Below are 23,008 nucleotides of genomic sequence, written 5' to 3'. Positions count from 1 at the left end.
ATTTAGTGCATGCCAGGCACTCTGTGCACTTTACGAATGTGTGAGGAAACTCATGTGGAGATGTTAAATTGCTCAAGATCACAGTGTAAGTGTGCAGTCTAGGTTTTGAATGTAGGCAGCCTGGCCCAGAGTCTGTTATGCATACTTGTCTTGCCCTAACTGGGCATATTAATAATTTCTGATTTTTCTCCTAACACTCTAATTCAGATTAGATAACATTTACAGCAGTTCTTTAAGAAATCCTATGCAAATAGTGAAGAATTCACTAAAATACATTGGTTTCTCTTCTACCACCACATGCTGAGAACTGTAGTGTAGGTAGGGATTGACTCTGATGCAGTTTCCCTAATTAGGTAATGTGAAACCAGTTAACGGATATACTGGTTAAAGGAGATGTTATAAAAGATTACCTTTCTTTGATTTTAGGTTAAGAATCAGGGTTTTCATATTATGTATGGATTAATCACAGAAACCTCTTTTAATTCATCAGAATGCAAACTCTACATACATTATGGCTGCAACGGAATGAAATAACATGCTTGCCAGAAACAATCAGCAATATGAAAAACCTGGGTACTCTTGTTCTCAGCAACAATAAACTGCAAGATATTCCAGTGTGCATGGAAGAGATGACCAATCTGAGGTAAAAGTTGTAGACCCAAAAGTGACATGTTCCTTTCTGGTTGCAGAACACAGTAATATAGAGCAATTTTATGAATAGATTTGAGTTCTCATTCATATGAATGAATATATTTAAAAATCTTTTCCAACTTTGAAATTCTATAATCACATAAGTAGGATTCATATAACACTGGTTAAAATTATTCAAGAATCCTTGAAACAAAAGTCAAACTGGCATTATCAGCTTTAAGGAATACCCTCTGCTGGTGACATTTTTATGAAAATCGCTTTGTAACTGCTAACAAACCTCATCTACAAATAAAAGCAAAAGGTATAAAAATAGTGCTTATTTTCCTTCTAAAAGACTACTATGGACACAGGTAACCATGTTATAGAGTAAATATGTAAGTTAATTACTCTCGGAACTCCCTCAAGTGTCTTACTTCCAAAATTTAATTTCCTAACAGAGAATGTAAGACATGCGAATTCACATCAAATCCTACAATTTCCAAAACAAAGTCATTCATACATTCATTTATTCATTCATTCATTCATCAATTCAGCAGCTACTGGGTCATGTAATTGATGGTGAAGATACAATGATAAATAAGACACAAGTAAGTCTGTAAAATATACAGAAACTAAGGGGCGCCTGGGTGGCTCAGTCAGTTGAGTGTCCAACTTCTGCTCAGGTCATGATCTCACAGTTTGTGAATTCGAGCCCCGAGTCAGGCTCTGTGCTAACAGCTGAGTCTGGAGCCTGCTTTGGATTTTGTGTCTCCCTCTCTCTGCCCCTTCCCTGCTCATGCTCTATCTCTCAAAAATAAATGTTAAAAAAAAAATACATACACACACACACACATACACAGAAACTTTAATTTCATAGCATTAATTGTATGTTTGAGATGCCCTGGAATTGCTCTGGGAAGTTGAACTGTTCCACATTAAATATATGGTAGGAACTAACAGTTGCTTCTATAAGCTTTGAAAATAAGTTGTCTAAAGCTAGGGTTTCTTCCTTCTAGAAAAGAAATTTAAAAGATTCTTAGGACTTATCACATCTCACCACGATGTCTGGTTATTGAAACTTTTTTTTTTTTTTAATTTACCATATTATCATTTGATCTTTTGCTAGGGAAATAAATGTTCACTTCTATGGCACCTATAAAAATAGTTTTTTGGTGAACTGCTAGGTTTGTCAACTTCAGAGACAACCCACTGAAATTGGAAGTAACACTTCCTCCTAGTGAAAGCATAGATGAAGAAGAGGAACGGGAATTATTTGGCCTTCAGTTTATGCATATATATATACAGGAGTCACGGAGAAGAGCAGGTATGAGATTTCTTTATAACACAAGCCAAATATTTGGTAGAAGAATGTGTATATATATAAGTTCCTTTATAGATTTCTCATTACATCTTACCTTTTCCGTCAAATTTTGTCTCTTGGTCAATATTGCGGAAGGAGGGGCCCCTGGGTGGCTCAGTCGGTTAAGCATCTGGCTTTAGCTCAGGCCATGATTTCTTGGTTTGTGAGTTTGAGCCCCGCATTGGGCTCTCTGCTGTCAGCATGGAGCCTGCTTTGGATCCTCTGCCTCCCTCTCTCTGCCCCTCCCCTGCTCATGCTCTCTCTCTCAAAAATAAATATTTAAAAATATATATATATATTGTGGGAGGGGAAAAAAATGAAATTCGAATCTGTTCACAATTTTGATAAAGGCTTGGAGAGAAATTGTAAATATACAGAAAATTTTTCAAGTAGAGACAGGAAACAAATTTCTTTGGCTAAGCACTTCAAGCACAACCAGATGAATGAAGACGTGCGTCTTTAAATCTTCACTACCTAATTCTATCAGTTTATTATATATTTCTGTGTACTCATGAACACTACCTTCCCTGTCATTTCTTTTTTCTTTCTACAATCCACAAATAGCAACACAATATTCTGCCTAGGGATGACTATTAAGAGAACAGAGATTTTAACCAATAGTTAAAATGTGAGGTTTTGATATATAAATTTCAATCACTTAGTCTCTGATAATTAAGAATTAAATCACTTAACTAAAGCCTTTAACTTAAACCAAGATTAGAAGAAGCCAAAGAAACAATTCTGTTAATAAAAACATTGAAACTAGAGTAATATAAATCATGGTTTTATAATTCACTAAAATGTGAAATTTTTTTGTTTTAAATGTGAAGTTTTTGAATCAAAAGGTTAAATTTATCTTCAGATAGTTACTTTGGAGAATAAGTGTAATCCAAGCAAACAAATGAGTTTTTTAGCTAGAAGAAATCATTTTTACCAACATCCAGTGGAGGATGTTAGGAAATGGTCATCTGATCTGTGACAGCAAGTCATAGAAACGATAGCACAGAAAATAGATTGGAGGAAGATAAGTAAAGTTATAGTTTGGGGCTTAGTTTGGGGTATAATTATGTAAGACAGATAGGGGACAGAACTGATGACTGAATGATGAGAAAGAGAAGACTCCAAGATTAATCTGTTTTTGGTTAGAGCAACCGGATGGATGGTGATGCTGAGATGGGGAAATGAAGTGTAGAAGCTGTTTGGTGGTAGAAGTGGAAGAGAAGTAAATTGGACATGGTTGTGGGACATGCAGGAAGAGGCAGTTGTGTAGATCCATCTAAAGCTCCTGAAGGGGTTTGCTGACCCTGCAAATTCAGCAGGTCAAGGGATACCAATATACATATCCCACATAGTCACTTCCTTAGGATATTGTAGTAAGGGAAATAAACAAGGTCAAGGAAAACAACAATCTCCACGTATAGCTTGTGTAACGACAACCTTACCTGCGCATAAAGTACTTGGAACCATTGTCAGAAACATATCATTAAGTTAAATGGGCACAGGGCTGTTATCAGCATAACTCTTATGTGTGTGTATGTATGTTTTATGAAACATAGTTGAGATTATGCCTGTTGTAGAATATTTTTTATTTCTCGGCATAAATTGTTCAATGATGCAAAACAGATTGTAAGACACAAATTAGCATTCCCTGATCCAGTAAATTCATGTAAATTATTGAATGATGTATTACTTTCATTTATGTTCTTTTGTTTGGGAAGATGAGTAATTAACTTTAGAAATAATCCAACTACTTTACTTTAACAATATTTGCATAAAAATTATAAAAGAGAAAAAAGGTTACAACTTAAGCAGAAATAATAAGACCAACCCTGCCTATTGTTATTAAAAATAGATTTGTGAATTGGTACTATAACACTTAATATTTATTGAGTATTTACATTGTGCTTGGAACTGTTCTAAGCATTTTACATACGTTATCTCATTTGTTACAACAACCTCCTGAGGTAGGTAGTATTATTATCTTCACCCTCATTTAAAAAGGAAAATTGAGGCACAAAGAGATTAAGCAGTTGCTCAAGATCATACCCTGAGGTGGTAGGGTAGGATCTGAATCTAGGCAGTCTCAGAAAACAAAGGAGATTAAAGTAGAAAGGCCAGGGATTAAAAATGGGCTAGGCTTCTAATTTAGAATTCATGTAATCATAGATCTATTTACAGGATAAAAAAGTTACCTAAGAATATCATTATAGGATCTAAAATTAGTAATTCAGATCTTTGTCTTGGCAAAGGTACCAATGATTAAGACAATTTTTACAAGTAAAGGCAGAAATAATTCAAGAATAATATGAAGAGAGTAACAGTCCTTACCATAGGTTCAGTTTAATATCTGCTTGTGCATAGAAACTGCTTATGAGTTAAATGAGGCCTAAATGTGAAGTTGTTTTTGGTTTCATTATCTAATTTCCATTTCATTCCAAATTACTTTCCCCAAAAGGAGAGAATATACTTACAGCTGTACTTATATGTATAAAACTGTCCTTGTTAAAAGATATGATAGCTAATTAACTTCAGAAGTTATCTGCAAATTTGAATTTAATTTGTGAATGAGGTTTATCTTATCTTTTTGGAAATTCTAACTAGGTAATCAATTAAAAAATGAAGTGAAATAGCTTATTTCCCTTGAAAACATCTCTTTAGTTTTGTTGTTTGTCATGGATAAATGCAACTAATACATAAATACAGGTATGGCTCTGGAAGTCGGAAGGTGAATTCATTAATTGTGAACATCTCTGAATTTGTTTACATTAGAAAAAAATCACAACTGATTATCCTTACCAGATCTAAATGGACAAAAAATCCATACATAAACCAAATTCTCAAATTGGCCCTTGTTATGAACTGATGATTGATCATTACATCTTGAACTTGAGAATTAAAGAGCAGTGAATAAAACCAAGGAAAAAAATTTCCAAAATTAATACAAATAGAAAGTTAGTGTGCTGGTTGTGTACTGATATGTTATGTGTGTTTCAGATAACCAAGTCAACTGTTCAACTACTTTACCAATCTCTATGGATACTGACGGATAATATAACTCAAGATGCCCTGCTGAAAAGAATTACTTTGGGAATTTGGTGAACTCAATGTTTGGACTTCTAAAGTAAAAATCAAAGCTATTGCCAAAGTTCAATGAGGCTACAATATTTTTTAAAGTTCACATTATCTGCTATGTAAATTATATTTTCATGAATATAAAAATACAATTGAAAAAATTTTTTTTGGTGGAAGACAGATGTTCAAAATTTCTTTTCCATTAAGCACTTGTTTCTGGTGATGAAGAATGATTTGGTAAAGCAGTTAACAATACATTTTCCAAAGACACCAGAGGATCTGTATAATACTGTAAAGCAGGACTGAAACCTTTCTGCTGTAAATACTCGACTCGGCCTTGGTCAATCAGCAATTTACAAAGATGCCCTATTTTCTTCTTTTCTTCAACAGTAAGGAGCCTAAATCGAATAAACACAAAACATCATTAAAATTTGTAGGAGTTTATGAAAAAATTATTGTAGTCACTTCTATTTATTGATAAAAGTTGCTAAGTAACCCATAATATACTAGGTGCTATGTTCCATGTTTCCAAGATACATTTTATTTATGCCACAATAAAAGTGTATTTTAACTTATTCTAAAATTGGATGGTAAAATGCATCTTCATCAATAGATTCTTGGTAACACTTATCTAAAAAAACCTGAAGCAATAACAAAACATTTCTGCCTTAGTGTTGTGCATTTCAAAGTAGTCACTTACCCAGGCAAACTCTCAGTGCTGTCGTCCGTGATTCTGCATCCCCCATCGTCATGCTCTTCACTGTCATCACTGTGCTTATCTTTTCTCTTTGAGGTCACGTTGGAGGCTTCCAAAGATGTTTTTCGCATCCCACAAGTTGCCCAACTACTCATTCGCTGGAAGTAGTGGAAATCCACTGCTCCAAGGCCTAGAGCCCTGAAATATTCTTTGCCCACATAATGTCTCCAATCACACCTGTGGTGACAACAGAGTGCAATAACAATGCCAGCCACAGGGGTCCACTTCTCTGGGACATTTTTCTCATTTCCTTCCTTGGCCAAAGGGTTAATTTCTTTGTCTGTTTTATCATTCTTTCTGCGTTTGGCTAAAGGTTCTTCATTCCTTTCCTCACAACTGGCAGCATAGGTTTCAACCAAACATCGTAATGCAAGATCTGCAAACACAATTATGTGGCCCCCCAAACCACATCATCTTTAAAAATAAGTATTTTTTACATTTATTCAGCAGTATGGCTTCTAAAATCCCAACAATAAAACCTACTTAGCTTTATACTTGTAATAATTCATCCATGAATTATCAATTTGTTCATGTTTGCTGTGTTCTTGTTAGCATCTAATTTTCTCTGGTGACTTATTCTGCATAAAATCTACTTCCCCCCCCAAAACTGTCTGAAGCTTAAGATCTAGAGTTTGTAAAAACTTTTAGTCTAACTACTTAAACTGGCTCTCATTTTTCCTGCTCTAGCTGAGGAAATGACTTGTACAGAAAAAAATTATTCATCTACACTTACATTCCAGGAAAGTTTTGAGTTTAAGAAACCCAAAGAAAAAAATTGAGGGGAAAGGCATCTGCTGAGATTTAATGTTAGGTGTGAGTCCTGAAATGTAAGGTGTTCACAGCAAAAGCTGATGAGCTGAAGAGTTGAGAAGAGGGAGTCAGACTGTGGAAAGTAGGCCTCACTGAGCAGCCTTACAGGTATTTATGTATTCATTCAGCAGTTAGTTAGTACCTTTTGTGTGCAAGCTTTGCGATGTAACGATGATTATACACATAAACTTAGAGGTGAATGTACTCCAAATTAAAATGAAAATTTTAAACCTAAAAGCTAAACAAATAGATTTTTTTTTTTTAATTTTTTTTTTTTCAACGTTTTTTATTTATTTTTGGGACAGAGAGAGACAGAGCATGAACGGGGGAGGGGCAGAGAGAGAGGGAGACACAGAATCGGAAACAGGCTCCAGGCTCCGAGCCATCAGCCCAGAGCCTGACGCGGGGCTCGAACTCACAGACCGCGAGATCGTGACCTGGCTGAAGTCGGACGCTTAACCGACTGCGCCACCCAGGCGCCCCAACAAATAGATTTTTTGATGAGTAAGACTATTTCCCACTGAAGACCACTATACTGATGACAATATTGGAAAGACCCCAAAATTATGCTGTGAAACCCATATTTTCTGTCTGATTAGACTGGCATGCTGTGCTTAGTCAATCAGAAACATAAATATTTTAAAATTGTATTACCCTCAGATGTCACCAGTGACTATTAAGTGATTTTTTTACTAGTAAATTTAATTCAATATATGAGTTTAAGTCGACAAACATTATTGGGAGAAAGGGATAGCTAATCTATTATTTCATAAACTATTATTTCCTGACAAAACATATTCAGTCAGTGTTTTATTTGTATTAGACCTAAGTAAATGATTTTCAGAAATGTGAATACCCAGAAAAACTATTAAAAGAATGAAGTTATTTTAGAATCAGAAGTAGCTTTAACAATCTATTTCAACCTCTCCTTTACAAAGAACTTAAAGGACAAAGCCACACACCAAAGAAAGGGACAAGGACACACAGCAAAGTGGTGGCCAAGATTATTCATTCACTCAAATGCTTACTGTTTCTATTATATGCCAACCATTGTGTTAGCACATTCCCTGTGCTCAAAAATTTCACAGCCCAGTGGGAGAATTAGATAAACATAGTTAACTAAATTAGCTATTATATAACAAATTGAAATACAATAAGGTAGAGATATGCAGATGGAATGATGATAAACACTATGGAAATTAGAAATTGACATAGTACAGTACATGGGAAAAGTATACAGGCTTTTAATTTGCTGACCAGTAAAGGGGCAAGCAGGAACTAGCAAAGGCTGGAAGGCAGAGGCCACACTGACAGCAGGTTGTCCTGTTAAAGACCTTGGACTTTAAGCTGTAGGTATTAGGAACTATTGAAGAGTTCTGAGGGGAAAGACATATTAGGTGTGCAGCCAATGGGTCCAAATATTAGTATTTAAAGAACAGGCAGTGGAAGGTGACCATGAGAAAACCAGAAAGAATGGCATAGATGTAGGGGAAGAATCAGGAAAGAAGAATCACAAAAGAGAAGGAAACAATTTTAAGAAGGGCAAGCAACTGCAGCAGAGATTTTTCAGTAAGACAGTAGAGTGATGAAGGGAGAATTCAGATAGAGTGAATCAAGAGGGGAAAGTGTGTGGAACAAGGAAAAATGGCCAATATATAGATTATACTTTGGAGAAACTTGAGTTAGATGGTAAGAGTAAATGAGGGTGCTTTTATTCCTCCCCAGGATAGAGTTGGCTTACTTTAGAGGCTTTTCTGAGGGTTAAATGAGATAAGGTACATGAAAGTCCTCTTAAAAACTATGAAGGACAACTCAGATATACAATATTCAAAGCCATTTCTGGCCAAATTGAGTAACATTTTATGGAGGCTCCAAGATCCCTGGATGGGAGATGAGGAAATCAGCAGGAGCCAGGAAGAAGATGTAATAGTAGTTAACACTCGTTGAATACTAATATGCGCCAGATACTCACATGTAAGTAACCTGGTAAATTATATGTTATTATTCCTGTTTTACAGATGAGATAACCAAAGCTCAGAAAGGTTATGTAATTTGCCAAGGTTACACAGCACAGCTGAATCCCAGACTATCCGATGCTCTTTCTACTTTGCTACACCTGACAGATCTAAGTGCTAAGATAAGATCTTAGATTTTTTACCTAGCATTTCTTTTTTCATTTTCCCCAGAATCCTGGTACATAACCATCTTCTGGTAGGAGAGGTTTCAGAATCCTTCCCAAGCAACTCCTCAAAAAACTCAGTAGCTTCTGGGGTGGAATCATACAGTCTCCATAAATGATTTGTTTCCTTTTCGGTTGAAATATAACCCAAAGTTTCATGACTCAGTATTTACACATAAAACTCTTAATTCATCCTGTCAAATGGCCAAAATGAGCAGATAAATAAGAAAATGCTATATTTGATATAACACAGGGCCAGTGCTACTATGAAAATTAATGAGTTTAAGCATAAGTGGTATAAACTACTCAAGAGACTATTTCAATGTTTGGGACCATGTAAAGCTAAAACTTAATGTGTTTGTCTAGTATGTAAACATCATTAGTATGTTTACGTACCTGTTGCCACACCACACAGATGCTTTCCAATTCCTACCACGGGTAGTTTTTCTTTGCTTAGCAAAGGAATCTTGTCTGTAATAAAAGTAAATGAGAACCGAGTTAGCTCTCTTCTGAGATAAGGCATTCACATGGCATTCTGAAAGAGAGAACCAATTTGAACCTTTAGATTTTAGGGCGTGAAGAGACTGAAACAAAAACTTCACTTTATTGCTGATGAATAAGAGACTCAAAGATGTAGTGACCTGATAAATACCAGCCAGAATTAGAATTAAAGTTTCTTTCTTCTTTTCTTCCCTTTTCTTTCCCTCTCGCCTTTCCTCTCAAGTTAAAGTTTCTTGACTCTTAGGCCAATGTTATTTCTTATATACTGACCCAGGACTTTCCTCTGTAGAAGCCTTATTTTGCTAAATATTATTAACACATTGATAAAAGAACTCAAAACTCTCCCTGCTAGAAGATGTATTTTGAACAAATAATACACATGATAAACATATATTAATATGTATTATACAATATTATATTGGATATTATAACCGTGTTATATGTTATATAGTTTTAAATATATCTTCATGTTCAAAAATAAAATGTTATCTTAAGCTTTTCACATTATTTTGAAAAAAGAAAATATTCATAACAGTCCTGAAAAAGTAAAAAAAAAAAAAAAAAAAAAAAAAAAAAAAAAAAGTCCACAAGGTAATGCAGTAAAACGTACTACATTCATTATGGCCTCCATTTTTTCCCCATTCATTTTCCTTTTTCTAAGATTCCGAAATGAAAAGTATGCTTCCCACTACAAATCCAGCCACAGCACCTAGTACAGTGGAACAGTCCAATGGAAGTACTTAGTAAATTCAACTTTTCTGTTGCTTGCTTTCAAATGTATTATATTACATGCCAGGAGAAATTGGTACCAAGTGGAATAGTTTGCCTGTGTCAGGGAAGATAGAAGTTTAAATTAAGATAGTTCAAGAGACTTACCATCAGTTAGGGTGAAGGGAAAGGGTGCCTAAGAAAGCCCTTCTGCTTTATGCTTGAAAATTACCTCATTTCCTCTCTCCCCTATTTCTTTGGGCTTGGAAAATAGAACAGATGAACTTCTGGGAAATGATGGTAGATTGAATACAAGTATCTGGTTTGCTCCCTCCCAAAACTCTACCAACATGAGAATTAAAGGATTTCTGAAAAGGTATAAACTCACAAAATCTGAAAGAGGTCAAAAGGAGACAAAAGTGGGAAAGGCTGCGAATTAACCAAATTTATTCCACAAATCTTCAAAAGGCTTAAGAATTGGGGCCATCAGGTACCTTGGAAGTGGAGCTGAGTAGCTACAATTCCCACTTGGTAGAAGACTATGCATGAATTCTCTGGAGCATCAGGAGGTCAGTGGATTGAGGGACAATAGGAAGTTGAGAGTTGAAGTATGGTAAAGGAGCAGGAATAAGTGAGTTGTGCATATGGCTTTCCCCACTGGGTCCCAGAATGTATGCAATCAGATCTTTAACCTGTAGGCAGGTGATCAGAAGATTCTCCTCTGTGGAATCTGACCAACCCAAGAGGAAAGATCACATCTTAGGCAGATCACCCCAAAGTGGAGCTCAGAGTCAACAATTCCACCTGAGGACTTGGGAGTTCTGAGTCCCTCAATCCTAAGAACATACCATCAAGGAGCACTAGCTGTTTAAGGACAGCCTCTAAGTTGAAAGAGACAGACCAAAACAAATGGAAAAGAGCAAATTGGTGAAAGCAGATTATGAAGGGAGAATAATTCTTAAAAACCATTATTAATATCCTCAGAAAGGTAAGATATGGCAATTAAGAGAAAAGAACAAGATATAATAAAGGTAAATTCAAAGAAAAAAATCTTAGAAATGAAAACTATGATAGGAGAAATTAATTGGGAAAATTTTAGAAAGTATAAAAAAGAGACCAAAAGACATAAAACAAAGAATTCAAGAGGAGTAGAAAACCATCCCAGTAGGTCTAATAGCTAAATCATGAGAAAAAAATTTTTTTGAGACAGAAAGAGTATGCGAGAGAGGCAGAGAGAGAGGAAGATAGGCTCTGAACCACCACTGCAGAGTCTGATGTGGTGCTTGAACCCATGATCTGAGATCGTGACCTGAGCCAAAACCAAGAGTCAGATGCCTAAACAACTGAGTCACCCAGGCACCCCAAATCATAGGAATTCTTATGTAAAGGGAGAAAAGAGAAAGTAGTGTAGAGAAAATCATGAAAGAAAGAATGCCAAGGAAATTTCCCAGAAAGCTGAGAGTACTAGAATCTCTAAATCAGGATTTTTCATCTTTGGCATTATGGACTTTTTGGCCCCAATAATTTTGTTGTGGGGAGCTATTCTATACCTTACAGGATATTTAGCAGGACTCTGGTCTAGGAGGCTCTCTGGCCTGTATTAGATGCCAGCAGCATACCCACAGCTATGACAACCAAAAATGTCTCAGACAGTGCCAAAGTACCCTGGTGGACAAAATGGCCTCCACTTGAGAACCTCTGCTATAAACGGAAGAGTCCAGCACAATGGACAAAAATATAACCACATGAAGGCACATCCCTGTGAAAATTTATAACACTGACAACAAAGAAGGGCCTATAAAATTTCAACAAAAAAGCAGAACACATACAAGGGAACAAGATTCAGAATGGCACTGAATGTTTAAACAATACTAGTGGAATAAACTTTCAAAATTCTAAAGGAAAATGATTTTCAACCTTGAAATACAAATCCCCAGGCAAGTCAAGTGTAAGGCAAAATAAAAGATATTTTCGGACAAGGCAAGGTCTCAAATGCATTGTTTCTCAGGAAGCTATAGGAAGAGGTGCTCTGCCCGAAGAAAGAGTAACTCGACAGAGGAAGATGTGGGAAAAAATATGGAAAAAGAAATTCCCATCCAGAGAGTCGAAGAAATCCCTAGGATGAGACTGAAGAGAGTTTTAATGCTGATCATTGTGCGCCAAGAACAGAGGGCATCCAGTCTGGATTGGAACATGTCTGAAGGATACAGGGGAGAATTATTTTAGGAAGATGGAAAGTAATAGAATACTTGATGAATGTATTACAACAAATACATTTTTAAAAACCAAGTAAACAAAATTATAAATTATTAATTTATCAACAACAACAAAAAACTGTACAGGAAAAAGTAATTTAATACATGTTCCTGTGGTAAAAAAAAAATGATGACTCAATCTTTAGTGCATATTAGAAATATGAGGAATGGGAAGTGTTTGCACTTGAGGCGGGGCAGGAGTAGAAAATCTTTATCTTCCACTGGGAAAAACCAGCAGATAATGGTTGGAAAAAAAAAAGGAGCAGCAAAAACAAAAGCCTGTTGTTAGACACTTGAGATAAATATAAAAATTCACCTGTAAGATGTAAATGTGGTTGGATTTAAAGAAAGAACCATGGCAGGGAGGAAGTGGTTGGTGCTGTTTTTATAAAAACTTGAGAACTTGTAGCACTATTTGACTCTTGACCACACATATGTAAGTTTAAGAAAAGCCCAAAAAAGAAAAACAATAAATGAAGAAAAAAACAAAGGGGGGATGTCTCTGGTGAACTCTTTCAACAGAAACTTCCTGTTCTTCCTCTTTCCCTAAAATGATGAATAGTCAATTCCAACTGTGCCCCCAGGAAGAGAAGTCCTCTCACTGAATGTCATCTTCTCATTTCAAAATTACCTTTAATCCCTCTCAGTGTCTCATTAAGTCTTTTATTTTCAATATCAAGAAAAAGCCAAAGTATGGAGGTCTGCAGATCATGACCTGAGCCAAAGCAGACACTTACTTGACCAAGCCACCCAGGCGCCCGTATGATTCACATTTTCAATGGTGGCTATATTTTTAGGTAGGTCATTGTTTAGCAGGAGAGAGATTTTTCAACTGGTACAAATTCTAAAAGGGCAGTAGTGAACTAGATTGTAGCTATTTGCTCCCTACTAATCTCTCTTATTTTGGTTTACAATATGGAATGGGGGCACAGAGTGGGCACAGAATAGTCACACAGAGACTTAGAAATATGGTAGGCTACTTTTCAGTAATGCTTAATAAGAATTCAACACCTACCATAAAAACTTGTCTAGAATTTTCAATTTTAGAAAAGTAATATACTCAGTTAAATAATTTTAAATACAGTGATTTATACATAAATGCTGGGTTGCTTTACAAAGCTGTATTAATTAGTGGGATGGAAGAGGTTACTAGGACATGTCTATATTAATATGAAAAACTATAAAAAGGTACAGAAAGGAACAAAGAGTAGGACTGAAGGGTGTGTGTGGGTGGGTGTGTGTGTGTGTGTGTGTGTGTGTGTGTGTGTGTGTACAAAATGGGACTTACAGAGAGATGAATTATTTCCTTTGCTACTTTCTAGGAAGTATCTTTTGCCATCAGCTAGACAAAGAACTACCTTAATTCTTTAACACTTTAGGTAAAGTCATGTTAATTATAGGTAGAAGGCTAGTGTATGGTATGAACAGACTCATAATTAAACAAGACAAACAAATAATATAGGGACATATTATTAGCGCTTTTAAACTCTTCCCTAATATGACACTTCATTTCTAATTGATACTGAAACCCCATTTAAAATTTTTTTTTTCAACGTTTTTAATTTATTTTTGGGACAGAGAGAGACAGAGCATGAACGGGGGAGGGACAGAGAGAGAGGGAGACACAGAATCGGAAACAGGCTCCAGGCTCCGAGCCATCAGCCCAGAGCCTGACGCGGGGCTCGAACTCACGGACCGCGAGATCGTGACCTGGCTGAAGTCGGACGCTTAACCGACTGCGCCACCCAGGCGCCCCTGAAACCCCATTTTAAAAAGTTCCAACCCTGGGGTGCCTGAGTGGCTCAAGTCGGTTGAGCGTCCGACTCTTGATTTTGGCTCAGGTTGTGATCCGAGGGTTGTGGGACCGAGCCCACATGTCAGGCTCCATGCTGAGCGTGGAGCTTGCTTAAGATTCTCTTTCTTTCTCCCCCTCTGTCCCTCTCGCTCGCTTGCATGCTTGCTCTCTTTAAAAAAAAAAAAAAAAAAAAAAAAAAAAAAAAAGGGAAAAAAGTTCCAATGCTAATTCAATTTACATTCATTCAAATGTTAGATATAACATTTTATGTTAACAATGCATTAATTTTAGTTTGTCTTCACTGAAGCACTGTTCTGCATGATTGGATTTCTAAGCAACCCTCAGAATTTGAAACTTCTATGATTTATGGTAGAGCAACTGAAAGTTATGCAACTTACTCAAACACAAGTGCTGAATATCAATTTGAAGTCTCTCAAACACTGAATTTTTCTTCCTGTGTTTGCCATCTACCTGCACAAAAATAACATTATCATAACAATGGTTTTTTATATTTAAAAAGATTTCTATTTGTTTTCAAAATTTGGAGGAAATAATTTCCCATCTTATTTTTTAATACTTAAAAAACAGAATCACTAATTAAAAAATTTAAGATTATATATTCTTTGATGAAAACTCTAAAACAGTATCATACATTTTTAAAAGCCTTGAAAATTTTATAAATTTTTATGTATCATTATTTCCTTTAACTCTAAAATGTCCCAATTCACTGACGAAGGAACTAAGGTTCAAAGATGTTAAGTGACTAACTTAAGGTTATTTGCCAGCTCCTTTGCCTTTGCTAGCCCATAATACACTATTTTTGGCTCATTCCGCTTACTCTCTCTGAAAGATCACAATCACCATTCTGATCTATGTCTATGTGCCTGTGACTTACAAATCTACACTGTGGCCCAGATCTTTTTGATGAGCACCAGGCACATACCCAGTTGTGAACTAGAAAGTTCTACTTCAACAGCAAAATCATTCAAAACTAAATTCATCATTACTCTCTCTGAACCTATTCTTCCTCTTCTCCTTGTATATTCCCTCTTTCGGGTAAAAGGCACCACAAGTCACTTAAAGCCATAAAGTGTCACCCGAAATAACTCCTCTCTCATACTTAATGACTAATAAATCAACAAGTCTCCCTGCTTCCAAATACTTAGCATTTCTCACACTTTTTTTCTCTTCTCCATCCTACTGCAACAGCCTCAGCTCTGGTTCATGTCTTACTTGAATTACTGGATAATTAATCTTATCATTAATCTCTCATTAATCTTCTGCTATATCTTTAATGGTACTGTTAGGATGAACTTTTAAAAAGCCTTTCTTGGGGCGCCTGGGTGGCTCAGTCGGTTAAGCATCCGACTTCGGCTCAGGTCACGATCTCACGGTCCGTGGGTTCGAGCCCCGCGTCGGGCTCTGGGCTGATGGCTCAGAGCCTGGAGCCTGCTTCCAATTCCGTGTCTCCCTCTCTCTGCCCCTCCCCCGTTCATGCTCTGTCTCTCTCTGTCTCAAAAATAAATAAACATTAAAATAAAAATTTAAAAAGCCTTTCTTGGGGCACCTGGGTGGTTCAGTCAGTTGAGTGTCTGACTTTGGCTCAGGTCATGACCTCATGGTTTGTGGCTTTATGCCCTATGTTGGGCTCTGTGCTGACAGCTTGGAGCCTGGAGCCTGCTTTGGATTCTCTCTCTCTCTCTCTCTCTCTCTCTCTCTAAAATAAACATTAAAAATAATAAAATAAAACAAAACAAAAAAAGCCCTTTTAGTTTCTTCGCCAACTTTTACATTTACATATTCTTTCAATCTCCTCTCAGCAGTTATTTCCTCTAGGAAACCTTCTGTGACCCACACTACACTAAGGCTGGTGTTCTATCTTCATGCTCCTAAGGGCTTCTAGTACTCACCATTATCGTAAGAGGCTTATTAGCAAACTGAACCGAAATACTCGTAAGTCTACCCCCTAGATGTAAGCTTCTCAAAGACAAGAACTAAACTTGTTCTCCTGTATCCCCAGCATGTAGCCGGCTAAAGTCAAATGCCTTCCCTTGGCATAAAATATGACACCTTTCAGAGTCTAGCCCTCCTCTCCCATCTCATCACCACTGAACTCTACTTGGAACCATGCATTCCCATCATAGAGAAATGTTCCCATGTTTCTCTGTTGTTTCAGGTATTTGGTTATGTTGTTCATACTTCCTAGAATGCTTCTTAAACCCTCTATCTAGGAAATGTGATTCTCCTTTCAAGACAGAGCTCAGGCATCACCTTTCCTGTATAGCCATTTGCATCCCTTCCCTGCAATAAAACATGTCACTCCCTCTTCTGAACCTACACTGTACTTTGTACAGTTTTTTTTCATATTTTGATACTTCTCTATAATTCATTTGTCTTTCCTTTCTAAATATAAATAATAGAGCGTAGGGACTTGTCTTGACTTCCACTCAATGTCTATCATGGTGCCTAATGGTATGTTCAGTAAATGTTTACTGAATGAATAGTTAGTAGGTGGCACAGGTAGGTTAGGACCTAAGACTTTTAACTCCTAGCTTGAGCTTGGCCCTTTCCACATATTTTCTTATCTCTGCAAATAGTTTTAAGAACTCAGCTCAATGGACTATCAAAATTTAGATTAAAAAATGACCTTCAGTTTAGGTCATGAATATAATCAGAATAAAAAGCTACATCAAATTAACGCAAAACATTCATTTTCTTAAAACGACATGTTTCTCAGTATCATTCTTTCTTTTTTTTTTTTTTAATAAGAAAAGTGCAAAGTTTGGTTATTAATATACTGTCATGGTTTCACTTGCCTTGAATCTCGTGGTCACCTTTTCTACTAGGATGAAGTGAACTTTTTCAGCATCTTTTAAGGCAATATCAACCCAATGAGACAATTTTCCTTTTCCTGCTCCAAACTCAACAAAACATCTTCTTGGACCAAGTAACTTTAATTTTTCAATGTTACCTAAAATAGAAGCCTGCAAACTTCACAAGATTATTTTATAAACTAGAGCAAACACATTTGGCTCAAGGGGGAAAACATCAAGGTAATTTCTACATATGGCAGCATGTGCACATTGGTAATTTTTGTTTGGCTTTAAATTTTTTTCTCTTGCTTTAAGATTTTTAAAACACAGTACTCAGAACCATATCCACGCCAAAAGTTTTTAATATATGTTTCCACATATTTTTGAAATGGAAAGATTCTGTACTCTGAAAGATAAACTAAACAAAATCTCATTAATAACTATATTTAGAAAGAATGTTAGCTTTTGACAAATGAACAAAAGGCCAATTTTAGCATAGTTACTATGGCCTAAACATACCTGCTGTTTCAGGTGTTTGGCTGCAGAATCACCATTTTTAGGGTCATTAAGGGCATCATGCAATGCTGGATGGGACATAATTTGATCTTTAAGTGTAGAGTTCAAACCTGTGCCAAATATAAGCACAATAGCTTAAGCAACCAAACATGAAACCGTAGGGCTCTGAACAATGGTAGTAACATTTTTTAAACCACATTGGTATCAACTCATAAAGCACCTAATTATTCCAAAAATTTTAACTTGCAACTGGAGGCAGACTTACCTTCGCTTGCTTTCCGCAATTTCTTAATTAAGTTTTCCAACTGCTCTTCAGAGAGAGAAGAAATTGGAACCTATATACAAGAATGGGGTATGAGCTGGTTTGGGAACTAACCATCACTAATAATATGGATTCTATAGAAAAAATACATTCTAAATTCAAAACAATTAATTTATTCCAAACAAAAAGTGGAACATAGCTTATTCCCAGTGTGGAGACAGCTTACAAACACCTTTTAAAATTAAATATTAAATCAAGTACTTACTAATTGTTCAGGTATTTCTGTTTCATCTTTTAAGCCTGCATTAATATCTTGAATAAAGAAGTCCTTAATAAAAACAAAACCACAACAATACTGTTATTAATGTGAAGAGCTCACAAAAATTAAGCTGAAAAACTGATACTTCTTTTTTTCCCATACCCTGTATCTGCCATCCTCCCTTTCTCCCATTTAGGAATAAAATAATCACTGAGCACCTACTGTGGTCCTTAATTTGCTTTAGGTGTCAAGGATTCACCATAGCAGAGAACACAACAAAAATCTCTATGTCCTCATGGATCTTATATTCTAGTGAGTCGTTATCTGAATAAATGTGTATAGTCTAAAGAAACTCATTAGTAATTTTTGTTAAAGTTTTCACTTGTCTATAGCATATAGACCGAAGGTTGTCAATTTTGCGTATGGTGTAAGAGTAAAAAACAACAAAGTACCAACTATATACGGCTATTTAGCAGAGAAGCAGTAGGTCCAAAAGCAGATAAGATATAGATATTACAAAGCTTTAGGTCTGGTTTCTTCTATTTTATGTATTTTTGTGTGATATAATAAGTATCTTTAATTTTTTTTATTAAACGGTGGGAACAGCTCACCCTTTAATGTCAGTGTCACCTATAGTTCTGTGCTTGGTCTCATGCTCTATCACCTGCTACCTCTGGAGTCTCCTCTTCTACTCAGCTCTCCCCTTGTATTCTATACTCCAGTCATGTGCAATGCCCAATCCCAGACAAGGCTATCAGCTCTCTCACTTCTAGGCCCTTACATATGTTTTTTTCCCTATCTGGTAGGTTCTCCTTTGACCTGTAGGTCTCATATGTGATACTCCTTCAGAGAAGCCTCCTGACTCCTTCCCCATCTCTTTCATCCCCTATTTCTCCCAAAAAAGGATTAGGTTCATCTCCTTTATTCTTTCATAGCACTCTGTACTTAATCAATTTTAACACAGACAATATTGTATTTTTTGTCTCTCCCACTAGACTGTAATGTTCTTATAGCCAGGGTGCTTGGTACAATGTCTGGCATAAATGTTCAATTAATATCTGTGGAATTCCTCAATTAATATCTGTGGAGTTCCTCCCTCACCCTTCTAATCTCTTACCCTGGGTAACTTAAAAATCCAAGGCCTATAACCTGTATGTATTTGACCTCCAAATTAACTACTCTACTGACTTTCAGACTCACACATCCAACTCTCGGTTTTTAGCCACTGAGTTTTATTGATTCTGCTACCTAAATAATTCTTGCATTTATTCTCTACCCTTTTCTATTCTCTTTCATTTAGTCTCTTATCATGTCCCACCAGGATTTCAGCAACAGCTTTTAACTAGTCATTCTAATTCCAAGCCATCCTTCCACACTGCTCTGAAAGTTCTGTAAGAGGTAAATATGGCCATTCCATTCCCTAGCTTAAAATCTTTCAGTAGTTCCCCACATCTTTCAGAAAAAGTCCAAGTTCCTTGAAAGTCTCAATGTAGTTTCTCAATTTCTGCCTTTGTACATACAGTTCTTTCCACCTAGAAGGACTCCTCTTCCTTTTGTTGGCCAAATCAAGACTCAGCTCAAGTGTTTTTCTCTCTGGGGAGTTTTTCTTGACCCCTTGGCTATAATTTTAAGTTTTATACAAGTCTGTGCTCTTATCACATATTTACTTCTTTGATTGAACTTATTAAATAATATCCATTATTTACAAGTTTACTTTCAAACTCCTTAAAGGCTGGGACCATATTTTATTGAAATAAATTTAGTAAGCACTAAATAAATATTTTGAATAAATTGTGAAATTATTTTCTAAATGACACTCCTGTTGCATAAAATTCTATTATCTGAATTAGGACTACAAGTGGATTCATAGTCTATATATATACTCAAATGCATTTACTACATTCAAGTCTCCTGAGGCCAGAGCCTTGTTAAATATTCACATTTGTAATCAACTAAGTACATATAAACATTATATATAACACATTTCACCACTCAGTTTTACTGATCAAACACTTACAGGTTTTGGCTTCTCTCTTGAGTTACACTTTTTCAAATGTTTTGCTAGTTGATCTTCATATACTGTGCTAAATTTAAAGAGAAAATTATTTAAAATAAGACTTGTGACAGTTAATCTTTCTAGCATAGAAAAACCCTTATCTGACCCATACTTACTGTTTTGGATCTAAAGGACACAGAATTCTCTTCCGAGCATTTTCTTCCTAATAAAGAAAAATGATGTATTTATTTGTATAAAAAAAATATCACATTCGTTGCTTACAGATACTAAATATAATTTCAGTGTAATCATAAGCTTATGCATTCCCAAAACAAGGTAAGGAAACCTTAAAAGGACATTAATAAAACACTGGCAAAATCAGGTCACAGAGTTTGACAACAAAAATCTCCAACATAGCCGGTTTATGTATACATGAGCAAATACTGCTTTGGACAACAAGGGTTTATAACTTCAAATAGGTTATAGAGAAGGTCTACTTATGGAATTTTGAATCTATAATAGCACTGACTATAATTTGCACTATTACTTTAGGCACCTCGAAGAAAAATCTGCTGCCGATTTAAAATATGACATGTGATGGATTTTAAGGTGCATTCTGATTTCAGAGATGTTAAAATGTGAGAAAAAGAAGTTATCTTAGAAACAATAAAATATGGTATTTTAACCATTTGGTATGTGGCCATAATCCTACTGGCTTTGCAAGTTTTCAGTATAGCACAGCTATAGCCCATTTGTTTCTAAGTTACGTGAATTTAACTACATGTGCTAGAGAAAAACCAAAGGAGAATTAATAGTGCTAGCAATTCTATTCAATATTCTTATGAATCTGTATGCAAGAGGATAGTGTAATAGTTACAACCATAGGTCAGTAGGATTGCCTAGGATTGATCTATCAACTTCTAACTCAATGACCTGAGGTAGTCTCATTGCCTCATCTAAAAGATGAGAGTATGTCTCACCTCCTAAGGCTTGTAACAATTAAGTGAGCTAATATTAAAAGTACATTTAAAAACCTGCTTGGCATGTTGTTGGCCATATAGTAAATGCTAACTGTTCACTGTTATTAACAATTCTTTTTTCAGTTTATTTCAGTTCTGAATGCCTCCCAGTATACCCATGAAATGACTGAATTTCATGGGAAGGCTAAGAGACTTTTCAATATTTTTTGAAAAACTGTGCATTATTCTTCCTTATTTGCTGACTCTAAAATACAACCTCCATGAAAAGGGAAGACTCTACGTTGACTCCCCAAAGCCTAACCATAGAATTGGGGGAAAAAAGCACTTTTATTATTTGGGTTTAGAAACTGGATTTCTCAACCTTGGCGCTACTGACATTTTGGGCTGGGTAATTCTGTTTTGTGGGGGGCTGTCCTCCGCATCATAGGATATTTAGCGGCATCTTTGGCTTTATCTAATAGGTGCCAGGAACACTCTCCTCAGTTGTGACAACCAAAATGTTGCAAACATTGCCAAGGGTCTGCTGGGGGGCAAAATCACCTTCAGTTAAGAAGCAGTGGGTAAGAAAACAACAACAAACAGTGGGTAAAAATGTGTACAAGAGGTCTCAACTACATATGATACTTAAGACAAAAAGATGGAAACATACACCCCATTATATCATAAATCACAGATTCAGTAGGATGCCACATTGAAAACCAAATCGTGTCATGCAAAGTGTTTTCACTTATCTTGCAATCTTTCCTCAAGGGACCAGTAACAACATTCCTTCCTCTCCAGGAATACCAATCAGCTTGTAAGGATCTAGGCATATTCTACTACTGTCACCAACTGCATTCATCTTCCAGATGTCTCATTAAGGTGAAATAGAAGGTTTCAGAGTGAGAACAAAACTTTCTTCTATCAGAAATCCCATTTTTTGATCAAGGGATGTTTATCTCATCTTTAAATATGTAAGTGGACTGGGCAGTTTAAATAAGTGTTCAAGGGTCAACTGTATATCGTTTGACAGTACAATTATATGTATAACTGTATTATCAAACAAAATTGTACCCTTCCTGTTACCGATTTGAAAAAGAGCCAATTCTTACATGATTTTAAATCTTTCCTTACCCCTTTCAGCAGTTATGTTACTTTCAAAAGATTGTACTCTAAATAAATATTTCTTACGTTTTTATTTTAATCACTCGGTGCTCATTAGAAGTGCACTCCTTAATCCCCATCACCTATTTCACCCATCTCCTCTTTGGTAACCATCAGTTTGTTTTCAACAATTAAAGACTCGTATGTATAAATAAATTTTTTTCAAAAGTTTCTCAACCGCATTCACAAAGAAGTGATTATCACTCACAAAACAATCAGAACACAATTAGTGAAACCTTGCGATCTTTGACCACTATTCTTTCTAAACTACCTTTACCCCTCAGGAAAGGGGAGAGTGGGCGGAGTGTAAGAGACGGTGGTCTGGAGTAAAATTAAGATCTAGTATTGCCAAGAGTTAGGATCAAAATGAACGGGTTACTACTGGCGCTGCTCTACTTAGTACGAGAAACCACTGCACTTCACTAAGACTCATCATCCCTCCCTAGGGAGAGCAGGACTGCGCTTAGTACAGGAAAATCTAGAATATCCAGGGTGACAGCAGAAATCTGTCAGAAGCGAGGGGCCGGACCAAGAAACTTATTTCCAACTCTCGAGAGGGTAGGGTAATACCAGACCTCCGCGGCTCCAGCGTGTTCCCCACAGAACCTTTTCCCCGCTGCCACCACCATCCTGCAGAACCGCTTCTTCTTTTCTACGTAGTAACTGCATCGACCTTCAGCTGGAAAGTCAGTCGTGTGGGGGGTCGACGCAGAAGCCGCCATAATTCAGAGTTCGTTTGGAATGGCAAACATTAGGCGAAGGGAAGAAAAGTTCTCCGCTTCCCTTGGGTCCTCTTCCCTTAACAAATATGGCCACCGCGAGTCCCGCCACGCAGGCTAATACCCGGAACTGCCGACCGTCTCCTGCAAAACCGGAAAAAACTGATGGTGGCTGACGAGGTCCAAATCTCCTGCACCTTCCCTCGGTTTCTGTTATCCCCGCCTCCTCAGCGGAAGCCGAGCGCCAAACTCA

At 36.4% G+C, this 23,008-nt stretch overlaps 2 protein-coding genes across 7 annotated transcripts in view; one reads left to right on the top strand and one right to left on the bottom strand.

Annotated features, from left to right (window-relative positions):
• Positions 1-5,045, top strand: part of LRRC39 (leucine rich repeat containing 39) — a 31,086-nt gene extending 26,041 nt beyond the window's left edge. For all 3 annotated transcript variants that reach the window (XM_042997996.1, XM_042997997.1, XM_007093637.2), the window contains 3 exons: positions 491-643; positions 1,815-1,954; positions 4,985-5,045. In XM_042997996.1, the coding sequence (XP_042853930.1) occupies positions 491-643; positions 1,815-1,954; positions 4,985-5,040 (349 nt within the window). In that variant the 3' untranslated portion in view covers positions 5,041-5,045. The remainder of the gene's footprint in view (positions 1-490; positions 644-1,814; positions 1,955-4,984) is intronic.
• TRMT13 (tRNA methyltransferase 13 homolog) lies at positions 4,311-22,788 on the bottom strand. 4 transcript variants are annotated; one of them, XM_007093635.3, is made up of 11 exons: positions 22,612-22,788; positions 20,090-20,136; positions 19,935-20,001; positions 17,924-17,986; positions 17,662-17,731; positions 17,400-17,506; positions 16,884-17,051; positions 14,466-14,538; positions 9,205-9,279; positions 5,763-6,195; positions 4,311-5,460 (listed from the first exon to the last, which is right to left on the bottom strand). In XM_007093635.3, the coding sequence occupies exons 1-11, from the start codon at positions 22,756-22,758 to the stop codon at positions 5,265-5,267; spliced, it is 1,446 nt and encodes a 481-aa protein (XP_007093697.2). In that variant the 5' UTR covers positions 22,759-22,788; the 3' UTR covers positions 4,311-5,264. The 4 variants fall into 4 exon arrangements, with proteins under 4 accessions (XP_007093697.2, XP_042853927.1, XP_042853929.1 ...); XM_042997993.1 differs by lacking the exon at positions 17,400-17,506 and having other exon boundaries at positions 16,884-17,038; XM_042997995.1 differs by lacking the exon at positions 5,763-6,195 and having other exon boundaries at positions 5,332-5,460.
• Positions 22,789-23,008: the final 220 nt, after the last annotated feature.

Source organism: Panthera tigris, chromosome C1 (assembly GCF_018350195.1).
Source record: "Panthera tigris isolate Pti1 chromosome C1, P.tigris_Pti1_mat1.1, whole genome shotgun sequence".
In the NCBI taxonomy this organism is placed as follows: domain Eukaryota; kingdom Metazoa; phylum Chordata; class Mammalia; order Carnivora; family Felidae; genus Panthera; species Panthera tigris.
The sequence above is the reverse complement of the archived record's forward strand: the minus strand, read 5'-3'. Positions and strand labels throughout refer to the sequence as shown.

Coding starts and splice junctions, on each gene's coding strand:
- TRMT13 (XM_007093635.3), bottom strand. CDS start 22,758: ATGGCGGCTTCTGCGTCGACCCCCCACACGACTGACTTTCCAGCTGAA. Junction 20,137..22,611: donor AACACGCTGGAGCCGCGGAG/GTCTGGTATTAC, acceptor TTTCTTTATTAG/GAAGAAAATGCTCGGAAGAG. Junction 6,196..9,204: donor TCTGTGTGGTGTGGCAACAG/GTACGTAAACAT, acceptor TTGTGTTTGCAG/ATCTTGCATTACGATGTTTG.